At 46.3% G+C, this 14200-nt stretch overlaps 1 protein-coding gene across 13 annotated transcripts in view; it reads right to left on the bottom strand.

The window, feature by feature from the left end:
* The window catches only part of VPS13D (vacuolar protein sorting 13 homolog D), a 120697-nt gene extending 106658 nt beyond the window's left edge, over positions 1-14039 (bottom strand). For 6 of the 13 annotated variants that reach the window (XM_083512734.1, XM_083512736.1, XM_083512744.1 and 3 more), the window contains exons 1-8: positions 13571-13796; positions 7541-7711; positions 6058-6132; positions 5460-5650; positions 4454-4534; positions 2892-3008; positions 838-942; positions 581-751 (exon numbers count right to left, since the gene is read on the bottom strand). In XM_083512734.1, coding sequence (XP_083368860.1) covers positions 581-751; positions 838-942; positions 2892-3008; positions 4454-4534; positions 5460-5650; positions 6058-6132; positions 7541-7637 — 837 coding nt within the window. In that variant the 5' untranslated portion in view covers positions 7638-7711; positions 13571-13796. Of the gene's footprint in view, positions 1-580; positions 752-837; positions 943-2891; positions 3009-4453; positions 4535-5459; positions 5651-6057; positions 6133-7540; positions 7712-11119; positions 11157-13570 lie in introns of all 13 variants that reach the window. The other 7 variants (XM_083512741.1, XM_083512745.1, XM_083512737.1 and 4 more) reach the window with 3 other exon arrangements.
* Between the last annotated feature and the right edge of the window lie 161 nt (positions 14040-14200).

Here is a 14200-nt window from a genome sequence, read left to right as displayed (position 1 = left end):
CCCCTTTCTTTTGACTCCCCCCCCCCACACCGGTTTAAAAGAAAAGGCTCTCCAACATTCTTTACCTGCCATAACTGGGCAGAATAATACAAACCAAGGTCAGAACTGAGGTTTCCTAAAAGCTGAACAGTTAATGGTTAAAAGGAGACCCAGAGGGCTGGTTGAAATCTGGCCGCAACAAGCCTATGTATTCTCCAATTGGGAGTGGCAGTGGTGAAGCGGCTCTCCTAAGCTGAGCTGCCAAGCAAGTTCATGGCAAAGGCAGACTTCACACAAGGGCCTTTCTATACAATTCTATACAAGCCTGGAGTAAAGAAGGATGTTAAGCAACACGTGCATGCGTGAAAATATTGTATGCAGGAGAAATAGTACGTGATTTGCTTGAGTGGTATATGTATGCTGGTACTCTGTGTTAAAATGAAAGGCATACGTTAGCATTCCTCTTCTATGAGTTGTTTAATATGACATTCAGCCTTGATTTGTGTAGGTTTTGCCAACAAGCCCTGAATGCCGTTACTGTCTGGCTTCGACAACTGAAAATGTTCGCCTCACAGGGCAACCTCCTTAAAGCAGCTTTTACCTGTGAAAGTTTCAGAGGTATCGTCTCCAGCTGAATGTCAAACTCAAGCCGTGGGGTATTCCGCGATTTGAGGGGCTCCTTGGAACAGTTTCTCTTTAGAAGGGCAGAGGTACACACAGGCTCCATGATGTAATTATGGTCACGGCTTTCCATGCTTTCATCCATTGCTTCCTGGAAATCATAACCAAGTTAATTCCTCTGAATAGGCAAGCATTTCTCATGCTCACAGGCAAATGAACAGAAGAAGAAGCTTTTACCTGCAACTCCCCAGGTGGCAAGTCTCCCATTAAAGCACTATCAGTGTCCCAATAGATGCTGAAGTCAGCAATATCCAGCTGCTTTTTCTTCATTAGCTCCTCCACCTTAAAATGAGGACAACTAGATATGAGCCACAGAAAAACCACACAGTATCAAATAACCAGCACACCTTGTTCCATTTATTACTTTACTGATTTATCAAATTTACAAACATAATACCATCAAGATGGTGCACAAGACAAAGACAGAATCTGTTCCAAAAACAACAAAATCGCTTCAACGAAATTTAAAAATGATAGATCTTTACAAATCCTGAAAACAATAAAAAAGTTTCTGCAGATGTGCTGAAGACCTGCCTTCGAGGTGTCTTCATAATCTAAGCATTATGACCAATACACACAGAAAATACAATCCAGATCATGCTGCCAGAGACAACAACAAAAGATCAATTGCACTGAACTTTAATTGGTGGCCAGGACCTGCTACTAGGTCACAACTTGACTTAATGCCGGTCACAGTAGCATCAATACGGCCATAAAAATTAGGGTGGGTTTTGAGTCTGAGAAGGTTGAAGACTACTAGTACAAGGTACTTATACAACAAATACAGTAACATACCGTATTTTTCGCTCTATAACACGCACCTGACCATAACACGCACATCGTTTTTAGAGGAGGAAAACAAGGGAAAAAATATTCTGAATGAAACAGTGGACGTATCATTTTTGTGATTCATGCTGTGGCCACAGACATGTGATCTGATGGTGAATTTGGGGTGACCCAATGCAAAAATCCTGAGAATCCCTGTGGATCCATGCTTTGTAACCACGTTTTTGCACCATTGCAGCCCCAGGCAACAGTGGGTGCGTGATTTTTTTTGGGGGGGACAGGCTGTAGCCATGGACATGCTATGTGCTCTGATGGTGAATTTTGGCTGACCCAATGCAAAGATCCTGAGGATCCCTGTGGATCCATGCTTTGTAACCACGTTTTTGCACCATTGCAGCCCCAGGCAACAATGGGTGTGTGATTTTTTTTGGGGGGGGACAGGCTGTAGCCATGGACATGCTGTGTGCTCTGATGGTGAATTTGGGGTGACCCAATGCAAAGATCCTGAGGATCCATGTGGATCCATGCTTTGTAACCACATTTTAAGTGGGGAGGGAAGGAAAAACACAGAAGGCTAAGAATGCAGGAGAGGGCTATAACGTGAGGAAAGGAAGGCAAAAGTTTTCCCCCACCCACCCACACAAGCCAGCCACTGTTTAAGGATTTCATCCTTTTAAATGGAAGAAAGCATATTTGAATGCTGTGTGTCTCCAAAAACAAAAAGCAGGAAGTCAAATCAGAATTTTAAGCCGAACCTGTAATCTCTCTTCCCTTCACAAACATTGTTCCCTCCGGAGCAGGGACAGGATAGAGCGAGGGACGCTCTGCTTTCCCCTCTACTTGCCTGGAGGGGAGGGGCTTTCCCTGCTCTTTGTTCGGACGCTCTGCTTTCCTCTCTACTTGCCTGGAGGGGAGGGGCTTTCCCTGCTCTTTGTTCCGTTTGAGCAAACACAGCAACGAAACAGAGCAGGGTGGGCAGAGAGACCCTGAGGCAGAATGCAGGAAAGCAACAGCTTTCTCACGGAGCTCCCTTCTCCCTGAAGCGCGGTTTGATTTTTGCCTTATTTTTCGGCTACAGGGACCACACATTCGCTGCATAACACGCACAGACATTTCCCCTTCCTTTTTAGGAGAAAAAATCTGCGTGTTATAGAGCGAAAAATACGGTAAATAAAATCACTTGTTACAGGAGAGAGCCAAAAAGAAAAATGAGAAGACAACACGTTCCCTAGCTGATCTATCCTAAGTGAAAATCACTATTTAAGCCGTCTCTGCCTCAGACCTGAATCAAACCACTGTTTCTTGAACTCACACATCCTTTAGTTGAAATCAGACTTTTTCTGTTCAATATTCCATCCATGGAAACCAGTGGCATTTTTAAAAGCACTTTACACAACACAGCACTTCAGTTGAGGCAATTCTTCACGGGAAAAGCATTGACTCACCGGCTCATTTACAGCATTTTGCACAGATACATTTTTTATGCAGACTCCAAACGCGAACGGTTGTGAAGGACTTGTGACGCCATCTTCAAATCTCAGGTGGACATCTTGAATGTTTAACTGAAGGAGGATAAGAGGGAGAAGGGGAGGTTCCCTTCAGTTAGCAGGTGCAAACGTATTGCTAACAAAGGTTTTAAACACATGAAACAGACAGAATACCATCTTAAATGGGGAAATGCTGGTCAATCACCAAAAAGGAATAAAGGTTCCAGTCTGGCGTAATATACTGCATAACATTTGCTCATGGTACACAGTCGCATGCTCAGCGGCAACACCCTTTGCACTTCATCATTTGCTACAGTAAAATCTTCCTCGTTGCTCAAAAGAGCCTAACTCGCCTACCTCCTACTCAAAATGAAGTAGAACCGAAGCCATCTTTTTGTAGAGGAAATTACAGGTTGGCTTATTTGTTTATTTTGCTGGCCTTGGTAGCCAAAAAACAACTACAACAACCTGTGGCCACCAGAACTCTGTCGCTCCTCACAATGACTGGAATCTTGTACCAGAGAACATATTGTATGTGCCAGAATGAGATTCGGGCCAATCTACTGCTCTCCTCGCCAGCTGTAAAGGAGTGTTCTTGCAAGGATGCTATACTTCCAATGTATTCCAAGCATCTTTTTAAGCAGAGTGCCAAAAAAATAAGCCTGAGCCCTCCTCTCTAGCTGGACCCAACCACAACAGCACTGCCTCCCTCCTGTGGTTTCCAGAAACTGGTATTCAGAAGCATGACTGTCTCCAACTCCAGAAGCAGAGCATAACCATCATGGCTAGCGGCCACTGATAGCGTTATCCTCTGTAAACTTGCCTGGCCCGCTTTTAAAGCCATCCTGTGGGAGTGAGCTCCGCAATTTAACTACGCGCCGTGCGAAGAAGTACTTTATCTGTCCCAAATCTTCCAACATTCAGTTTCACTAGATGCCCGCAAGTTATTGAGAAATCTGCCCACTCTCTCCATGCCATGCATGCTATAAAATGCTATCATGCCACATCTTACTTGTCTTTTCTCTAAACTAAAAAGCCCCAAATTTTTCTGCTACATCTGCTTGATCATTTTGGTTCCTCTTTCCTGAACCCCTTCCAACTCTAAAATATGCTTCTTGAGTCGAGGCAACCAGAAATGTACAGTGTTTTCCAAAAGTGGTTGCACTATAGATTCGTACCACGGAATTATGATAGCTGCAGCTTAATCTTCAGTTTCTTTGAAGGTGGGAGAGGGGAAATTGCAGGTTAAATGGTGAGGCACATCAAGGGGCACATCTGATCCAAGTTGCCCCCCCCCCATTTTAAATGTCATGAAGGCATGTTCCCTATAATCCATCTATCAGTCAATTATGATCCCCACAGGCACTCATCATCCGTTCACAAAATTTCCTCTCCCATATGCTGTGCTTGCTACAGCAACCTGAGAATGTGCTTAGGGGGAAGGAAACTTTTTCTCTGCTTGCACACAGTTATGCTGATGGCAGGGTGCAGGGAGGAGACTGTCCACCGATCCAACTTACTTCTATGTTTTCTACGATCCGTGCGACGACAGATGCGGTGACGGAACACCAGTACGATTCTGCTGTCTGTTCCCGCTCTTTCTGAAAGAGAGAAAGAGGAGGGGTTCAATTTTGTGCAAGAATGAAAAGAACACCTACAAGTGGCTTTGTGAACTAAGCTCAAGGGGAGGCGAGGAGACATTCCTGAACACTTGTAGGCTCTTAATCAAAATCAGCCACCTATTTCTCATGTTTGAAAATTTCGCTGTCTATAACAGAGATGGAGAATTTGTGATCCTCCAGATGTTTCTGGACTAACAAAGTCTGTGATCTCTAACCATTGGCTATGCTGGCTAACACTGTTGAGAAGTTGTAGCACAACAGCATGAAGAAGCCCCAGACTCCCCAATCCTGATGTGTAATAAAAGTGCTGATGCTTACCTACAGCCCCCTAAACAACCAAGATGTTTGAAAAATCTCCTCTCATATGGACTCTTCCAAGGGCCTACTGCATGTCCCGTTACCAAAAAAGATTTTGTTGGTGTGAATGTGAAACAGGGCCTTTGCTGTGGCAGCACCCCGATTAGCAAATTCTCTCCCTGGGGAGGCAAGACTCGCTTCAGCCTTTTTAGTGGGCAGAAAACACTTGATTATCTTTCCCCAGTACTCTCTCTAAATTTGGGAAATATAGATGAATGTTACTATTAGGCTATAGCTCTAAGATCACAGAATATACAATAGCCAAGTTCCTCACTGTAGCCAAAAAAATCAGGTCACAGTTAATGGAAAGAGAAATCATGAGTAAAATTATGTGGGGTTTTTTATTAAAAAAAACCTATTTTTTATTGTTTATAAAAAAGGAACCATTTGTGTGTATGCACATTGCCTTTCAAGGCCATGCCATTTTAATTTGAGAGAAACAAGAATTCGGTTTTCTGGATCCAGCCAGAAGGAATTTGATTTGTGGTTTTAAAGTAATTTCCCCAAATGCAGAGATAGTTTCATTCAAAGCCCCCAAGCAACTCACTTTCCATTTTTCTTCCAGTGCTAATAAAATAGCTGCCTTGCTTTCTTTTTCAAACAGCCTCTCTTTTTCTTCATCAAAATCTTCTTGCTTTTCCAGTGAGCCAATGAGGTGTAATTTTGATACCGATATCACCCATGGATCAGCATGAGGGCGATAAAATGGTATCTGTAATGTTATCTTGCCAATGAAGCCTGTAATTGCCAAGGAGAACAATGTCAGTGCGTATAGAAACATCTTCCCTCTCTGTGACTGGTCATTGATGCAGAAGCTTCCAAATGCAAAAGCTTCCCATTCACTCCAAAGGAAGGGGATGCTGTTCATAAAAAAAAACACCCTGTGGGGTGCCAGCAGAGCTCACGATAAGATGCACTGCCTATAAATTCCATACATACAAGTAAGGAATATAAATGTCACTTTCGTGACAAGCATTATTGCAAAATATGATGATCATGCTGTTTAAGTCACTGGAAGCCGCTGAGATTCACAGCCAATTTAATGTTTTAAAACCACCAGGTCACTATAATAAGAACCTTCTTACAAAGGTGTTCCAGTGAATATAGCACTTCAACAGCTGCAGAAGCACACTTCTAAAACATACCAGCTTTGACCTCAAAAGGTAGCAAATCCTTCAAGGCCTCTTTCTTTAGTGGTAAATTTTCCAATTCTACAGCACCTGCAAGAACAAATCAACAAAGCAGATTCTGAAGGGAAAAGACTCCTGTTTTATCATCGTATAGAGAAGGGAGGTAATGAGAAATATATTAGAAGATAGCACAACAACTCATCGTCCAAAGACAAACAAACCCAGGTCTGAAATACCAAAACCAATTAAGCATCACTAAAGGTAAAAGTTACAGGTTGTATCCCATACTGGTAGTACTCAGAGCAGACACACAGAAATCAATGGGCCTATGTCAGTGGTTTCCAGCCAGTGTGCCGTGGCACACTGGGGTGCCTTGAATGATGGTCAGGGGTGCCAAAGGCAACACTGGCCTCTGTCCCTCTTTCCTTCCCTCTCCTTCCCTCCCTTCCCAGCTGTTTGTTGCCGAAGTCCTGGATACAGGCTCCCCAGGTGAATGGTCTCTCTAGGGCTGGTGAGGGGGTGCTGGGTGCCAGGAGAGGTAGCCTTGGAGTAAGCAAGCAAGTGGTGAGGGAGCCCAACCGGCCAGTCCACCAACCCTTGCTATTTGGAATGGATAAACAAGTCTGAGGCCCCTATGGGGCAGTGTGAGGAGGCACCTTTCTTTGGGGCAGGGGGTTGGGCAGCTCAGAGACTAGGGGCGGTGGCAGCGGCTGCCCAGAGGACTCCCAAGGAGAGTGGAGAGGAGGCTGAGGAAACACTCCACAAGGGAAGGTGCTCAAAAAAGGGTGAGAGGCAAGGGGTGACATAACTGTGCTCCTGAGCCCCACAGGGGTGCCACAGAAATAATGAAGTTGGTCCCTTGTGGAGCTGTGGACTCAAAAAGGTTGACCTATGTTAATCATGTCCATTAACTTCAATGGGTCTACTCCAAGTAAGACCAGCAATGAATGCAACCCATCATTTGTATTCTGCCCTTCTTCTAAAATCTCAGAGTGGTAATTTGGCCACATCGCAACAGTGAGAAATAGACTGGGAGATGCCAGCTTGCCCAAAGCCTCAGAGGCAAATGTGATTCCATTAAGCCATAGGACAGGAAGAGATGGAACTGCAGGGTCTCTCCACTGGCTCTAATGGAAGACCATTGACTTCTCAAATTGTTCTATTCTGGCTGACTCTGGTACAAGAAATAGTGCCCACGTTTGTCTTTTTTCCTCCTGCCTTTTGTGTTGTGCCTTTTAAATCATAAGCCTGAGGACAGGGACAGTCTTATCACTGACACCTGTAAACTGCTCTAAGGACCTTTACTGGCTGAAGAGTAAAGTAATTTTGAAGAATAAAAATGCTTTAAATAAAGGTGTGTGTTTGAACCTAAGGTGTGTATCTGAATCCTCCTGTATTTCTATACTGGTTCCATGGTAGAACATGGAAACAGACTCTAACTAATGTATGGCATGCTTTAAACGAAATTAGTTCTGTTTGTAACATTCATGCACCTTACCTTTCAGAAGAGCTACTGACAGTTGATCTGTGTTCAGGTTGCTGACATACTTGCCGAGGTAGTTGTTGAGAACCCAGGCTACCAATCCCTCCAACATGACTACTTCTTGAGAGAGGGTAGCAAGGACTGCTCTCTCATTCCTGGTTGCTCTCTTCCATAGTTAAGAGGGATCTGCATGAAACGCAGAAGGGGGAAATTAACCTCAAAGGTAAATACATGAAAGCTGCTAAATGTAGCCACTGTCACCACAGCAACAACGAATACTGTCCATCAGTATCCAGCAAGAAGGAGCCATATCTAGCCCAGGGACACAACATTCACCCTGCATGGAGAAAGGCCACAGCCTCCTTTATGGACCTGCCCATGGGTTGAGATCCAGGTTCAATCCCCAGTATTTTCAGGTAGACCTGGGAAGGTCCCCTGCCTGAAAGCCTGGAGAGCAACTGTTAGCCACAGTAGACAATACTAGCTAGATGGACCAATGCTCTGACTCCTTCTAATGCAATTTCCTCTGTTACTAAAAAGCTGTAGAATTTTACTCCTTAAAAACACCTTGCCAGCATTCCCCTGATATAAGTTGTTTCTCCTATTAAGCTAGTACAGGCTTCCTCAAACTTGGCCCTCCAGATGTTTTTGCCCTACAGCTCCCATGATCCCTAGCTAGCAGGACCAGTGGTCAGGGATGATGGGAGTTGTAGTGTCAAAACATCTGGAGGGCCAAGTTTGAGGAAGCCTGAACTAGTAAGTTGCAGCACCAAACACTGCCTATGAGTCAATAAAGCTGCCATCTCCCAACACAGGCTGACTAGGTGGGAGAAAACAACACCATTTTAAAATTCCTTTCCTGGCGCTCTTCCTGCCTCTGCACCTGAATAGGGCTCACCCACTTCCCCAGCTACTACTTGTTTTCCCAGTTTTGCTCTCTGCAGACTGCAAAACCCTCATCTGCAAATGTAGGGCTGCCTTCGTTGAGGGCTTTTCCTCACTCCCCATGTCCAACCCCAACTTACTCCAGACACTCTTATCTTGGCCTGGCGGATTTTAAAAACAAAATGAGATTGACTCCTGAAAGGGAGGACGGAACGTGTGGAGTGGATTTCTGTCCAGCTGTGCTCAGGCACAAATTAAGCTGTACATGCAAAAGAAGAGAGCCCACTTAAGGCAAGAGAGTTGAAAGGGTTTCTGGACTGGAGTTCTGGGGGAAAAACATGAATTTTTTGTTTGTTTGAAAGACAATGTTTGTCTTCAGCTGTGCACAGCAGGGATGAGGCAACTGTGGCCCACCCAATGTTGCTGGACTATAATTCCCATGATACTTATCCACTGGTTGCATTGGCTGCACCCAACAGGATTTAGAGCCCAACATCTGGAGAGCCACAAGTTCTCCGTCCCTAGTGTACTGGGGACATGGTTTAATTTCTTAGAAGAGAAGAAACAAGAGTTGGGGGCTGGGGAGAAAACCTTGCAATCTGTTTTCTAAGCCCTTCTTTATTCTGGGTGGCTGGTGGGTATATGAGAGAGAGAGAGAGAGAGAGAGAGAGAGAGAGAGAGAGAGAGAGAATTAATGAATGAAGTTGAACTCATTTGGTGTGGAAATGCAGCACTTCCACTGTGCCCCATGTATTATCACAGGCATCTAAGCCCAGTCACGTGTTTTGACCCATGCAGCAGAGCGCCTGTTGTGATCCTACATCTGGACAGAAAGTGAGTCACTGCCAACCATATGAACTTTCCAAAAACCTTCCTGATGCCCTAAATTGATTACGATCTGGCTAACATGTTCAACTTAGTTAGTAAAGCTGCAAAGGTCAATGCTATGTGCAGTACTCTTACACAAAGTTATTCCAGTAGCCCAAAGTAGGGTTTAATGCCACAGGAGGGGTCACTGCAGGCTCTGGTATATACCAATGATGTCACTGCCATGCGATAAGGCCTAGGATCAATATCCAGACTCAAAGCAGAGTCAGATTAACTCTGCAGAGAGCCAGGGAGCAGCCAGGGGGCTGGGGGAAATCAATCAGTTATTTCATCACCTCAAGAATCTGAGCACCAGTTGCCCGCTTGGGATGCAGCCCAGACTTTTGTACAGATTCTATTATCTTCTAATTACTGCTATTAACTAGGGGGCACATTTGGGAATGCTTTGTGTTTTTGCAATTGTAACCTTGATTTTGTAATTCTTTACACAGGCAGGGATCAGTCTTCTTCTTAATTACACCACTATAGTATATCGATGTCACAATACTACTACCGTATTTTTCGCACCATAGGACGCACCGGACAATAGGACACACCTTGTTTTAGAGGGGGGAGAACAAGGAAAAAAAATTCTTCCGCTCTCTGCCCAGCGCCCCTTCAGTGAAGCGGCAGGAGGCGCTGCGCAGAGAGTGGAAGAATTTTCCCCCTCTTGTTTTCCCGCTCTAAAACAAGGTGCCCTTTAAGGTGCGTTCAGGCGGCTACCTTGGAAGCCTGGAGAGCGAGAGGGGTCGGTGCGCACCGACCCCTCTCGCTCTCCAGGCTTCAGGTTCCTTTCGACCTGCTCTTTGGGGCTGGCGGGGGGAAGCCCACCACCAGCCCCAAAGAGCAGGTCAGGGAGCAGCGGAAAGGCGCAGCGGAGAGGCTGCTGCCATAGTCACGCGTCACTTCTCCAGCTGGGAGAGAGTCGCGGGGCTATGGCTTCTTTAGCCCCGCGCGCGCTCTCCCAGCTGGAGAGGTGACGCGCGCCTATGGAGGCTCCTGCCATAGGCGCGCGTCACCTCTCCAGCCGGGAGAGGGTCGCAGGGGGCTGCTTTAGCCCCGCGCGCGCTCTCCCAGCTGGAGAGGTGACGCGCGCCTATGGAGGCTCCTGCCATAGGCGCGCGTTACCTCTCCAGCCGGGAGAGGGTCGCGGGGGGGCTGCTTTAGCCCCGCGTGTGCTCTCCCAGCTGGAGAGGTGACGCACGCCTATGGAGGCTCCTGCCATAGGCGCGCGTCACCTCTCCAGCCGGGAGAGGGTCGCAGGGGGCTGCTTTAGCGCCGCGTACGCTCTCCCGGTTGGAGAGGTGACGCGCGCCTATGGAGGCTCCTGCCATAGCCCCGCGTTACCTCTCCAGCCGGGAGAGGGTCGCCGGGCTATGGCGTCTTCGCTCCATAGGACGCACACACATTTCCCCTTCATTTTTGAAGGGGAAAAAGTGCGTCCTATAGAGCGAAAAATACGGTTCTTAGTGACTCAGGTCCAAAGATCTACTTTATGAATATCCAAGTTCGTGGAGGTTCTAGGGGAACTTTCAACTCTCCCCACATTCTTCAAACTATTTATGAACTTGCCTCCCTTTCAAAATAGGTGTGTTACAAACAGCATTGCACTGCACACAAGTCCAAACCTGTCTTGGGCCAACAAAACTAGTTATGGGGCGTTCTGGATCCAGGTCAACATTTATATATTGCATTTTAAGATTTCAAAATGCTTAACACAAATTATCATCACAGTGGATCTTTTTGGAACCACCACCATGTTGCAGAAAGATAATAATAATGCAAGAGGAAATAAAGGGGAGAACACTGTTCACCCAAAGCCAGGCCTTTTCTTCCACTAACCTGTTTTCTCTCAGTCACAGCAATCTCACCTCCAAATCTGAAATACAAGATGCATTCCAGAAAGGTAGCTGTGTTAGTTATGTTGCAGTAAAACCACCAAGTGTGGTGCACCTTGCAACTGAGAAATAAGTTCAGGCATCAGCTTTCATGGGGCAAAGCCCACTTTGTCAAATGCAAGGAGTGATTGTATTAACGAGTTGATGGAGAAATTAATGAGTTGTGTACAGATACAATTTCAGCCTAAGAAGGGACAGAAGAAAGGAGAAGGTGTGTCCCATTTATGCACAAATGCAACAGAAGGGAAAATAATCCAGAGTGAGAAGAACTATCCAGTCCCAACTGGCAATGAACAAACAAAGCAAGAGAAATAGTATACATCAGCATCCTCAAAGGACCAAATTTTAGAACAGTTAATCTGTTGTTGAAAGAGCTGCCAACCCTTTTACGCCAGAATCTAATTCATCAAAAGCAACAACAAATAATAGAGCCATGTCTAATAATAGTTTTGAAATATGAAATATTTTAGGTGACAGCTAGTGTAGAAGCCAAGAGATTTGGCAACAAATCAACTTAATTCCAGGTTCAAATCTTGTATCTGCCATGAATTCACTTTGTGGTCTGTGGAGAGCCATTCTTTGTTCCTGTCAAATCAGCCAATGGGGTTACTACCCATAGCACTGTTGTAAGGTTAACACTAAGATAAAGGATCTAAAAAACTTCTGACCTAGAAAACACTACATAAATGCTATATAGAGCAATATGTGGGATAATAGTAGCATTATAATGGCCTGCAAAACAGCTTTGGTGTACACTTAGGAGGAGGATAATGGATGTGATTAAAAAGCTCTATAAGATGAACCCTGCTTGATCTGACAAAAGGCCTATCTACTCCAGCTTTCCACAGAAGTCAACCAGACATAAGAAGAGAACTGCTGGATCAGGCCAAAGGCTCATTTAGTCCAACATCTTTTCTTCAGAGGCCAACCAGATGCACATTATGGGATGCTCGCAAACAGGACTTGAGAGCAACAGCACTTTCCTCACTTGTAAAACCCAACAACATGTATTCAAAGGCATACTGTCTTGGACAGGGGATAACACAGCCATTGGGGCCAGTAACCAAAATCATCCATGAATTTGCCTAATCCACTTTCAAAGCCATCTAGGCTGGTGGCTGCTGTTACATCATGTGGGAGCAAGTTCCATAGTTTAACTATGTGTTGTGCTTGAACGTGTCTCATCTGTCCCAAAATGATACATATGAATTGCGGTATCACAGAATTCCTTAGACTGCCCATAAGGAAGCCACAACCTTATATATCATACCATCATCAATCAGCAATACCTGGGATAATACTATGACCTTACCTCTGAAGGCCATTGTCACTGTGACACCATGATAATAGACATGAAGCACTTTTGATGTTTGAAAGCACAAAGCAACTACTACTCTTCCGAGCTACAATAAGGGGTGGGGGTGGGGAGGAGAGAGAGAGACAGAAAGAATGGGAAGAATCCTACCTGCCCCTCCCCAGGGCTGCTGCAATGTGGACATAATATACTATATACGGATTATTATGCAGAAACCACTAGAAACAAATTAAAATGCTATTATTCTCCCACCCACAACAAGGGGGGTATGGGTTGAGGGGGAAATGTGAAGATGCTCATTGCACTGACAGACCTCACAGGGATGCTATCAAGCCAGCTGCCTGAGGGAAACGTGCTGCAGGAGCTACTGTCCTCCTGACTTGGGTGTTGTCACCCTGCACTGCTCCTGGATCTGATCTGGGGGAAAGAGTGCTCATTATCAAGAAGACAGCCGGACCTGCCACTAACATGGGTTGTAACCTTAAGAGCTTGTGCCTGAGATTGCTTTTCCTTTCTTTCTCCCTTCTATTCCCTTTCCCTCGATTGCCATTCCTTGTTTGCCTGACAGCCTTATAAGTGACTTTGTGTGAGCTGCCTCTATTTAGAGAGCCTTTCCAGCTCACGTGCTTCCTTAATGTTTTTATATCTGTTGGAGGCTGCCCAGGTGGGATATAAATAATAAAATATTGTTATATATATATTATATATATATATATATATATATATATATCTATGTATATGCTGGATATGTGCTGCATAAAGTAATAAATTAAATTAACACATAATTTCAACAAATGAGAGGGGCACCATTGATTAAAGCACCATATAGACCCGAGAAAGGCTAGGTGAAGCGTTTTCCACGACGCAAACTCTACACGAATACTAATGGGGGGGGTGAAATGGGAAGAAGCTCCTTCTACCGGCCGACCTCACAGGGTTGTTGACAAAGATGGACACCTAGAGAAGAGGCACGAAGCAATGCCAATGGGGGGGGGGCATGCTATTCTTCCCCAACGACAATACGGTGGGGGCGGAGGAGGAAGGAGAGAGAATGGGAAGACGCTAATCACACGGACCTACCTCACGGGGTTGTTGTGAAAGGGAGGGGGGAGAAGCCCAACACACTGGAGATAAATGGACGTGCGAAGCCAAAACCAAGTGCGAAGCTAGCGGGCCCCGCCCCCTTTTCCCATCAGGCGTAGCGAGAAAGTCACCTCCTCGCCAGCCAAAGGGAGGGGGAAAGGACAGGGCAGCCCAGGCGGGCCTGCGCCGGGTCTCCTTCTCCTCCGCCGCTGCCTCCCGCCTCAGCACTTCCGGAGACGTCGAGTGACGGCCACTTACTTCCCTTTGCCGTCCCGTCCCCGGCGCGCGCGCGCACGAGAGAGAGAGAGAGAGAGGCGGGCGTACCTGCCAGTCCTCGCGGGCCGCCGTCCTGCGCTCGCTTGTGTTACAAGGGACCAGCCGAGCCGGGCCGGGCCCGCCTACCTTCGGCCTGCGTCAGGTCGAGCGCAGAGCGAAGGCGCAGGCCGAGAAGTGGGACGCAGAGCCGTCGATCGGATTTGTCGGCCGGGCCGGGCGTTTGCCGAACGCCATTGCTGGGAGGCCGGGGAAAGCGGGCGCGGCCCGAGGGGGGGGGGCTCTCGGTTGTCATGGCAACGGAGGTCGCCCGGTTCAGGCTGCAGTGCTGTGCGCAGGCGCACCTTAACGTAG

The sequence above is a fragment of the Podarcis liolepis genome (assembly GCF_965112155.1).
Source record: "Podarcis liolepis genome assembly, chromosome: 7".
Lineage (NCBI taxonomy): Eukaryota > Metazoa > Chordata > Lepidosauria > Squamata > Lacertidae > Podarcis > Podarcis liolepis.
This window is presented reverse-complemented; position numbering and strand designations above follow the sequence as displayed.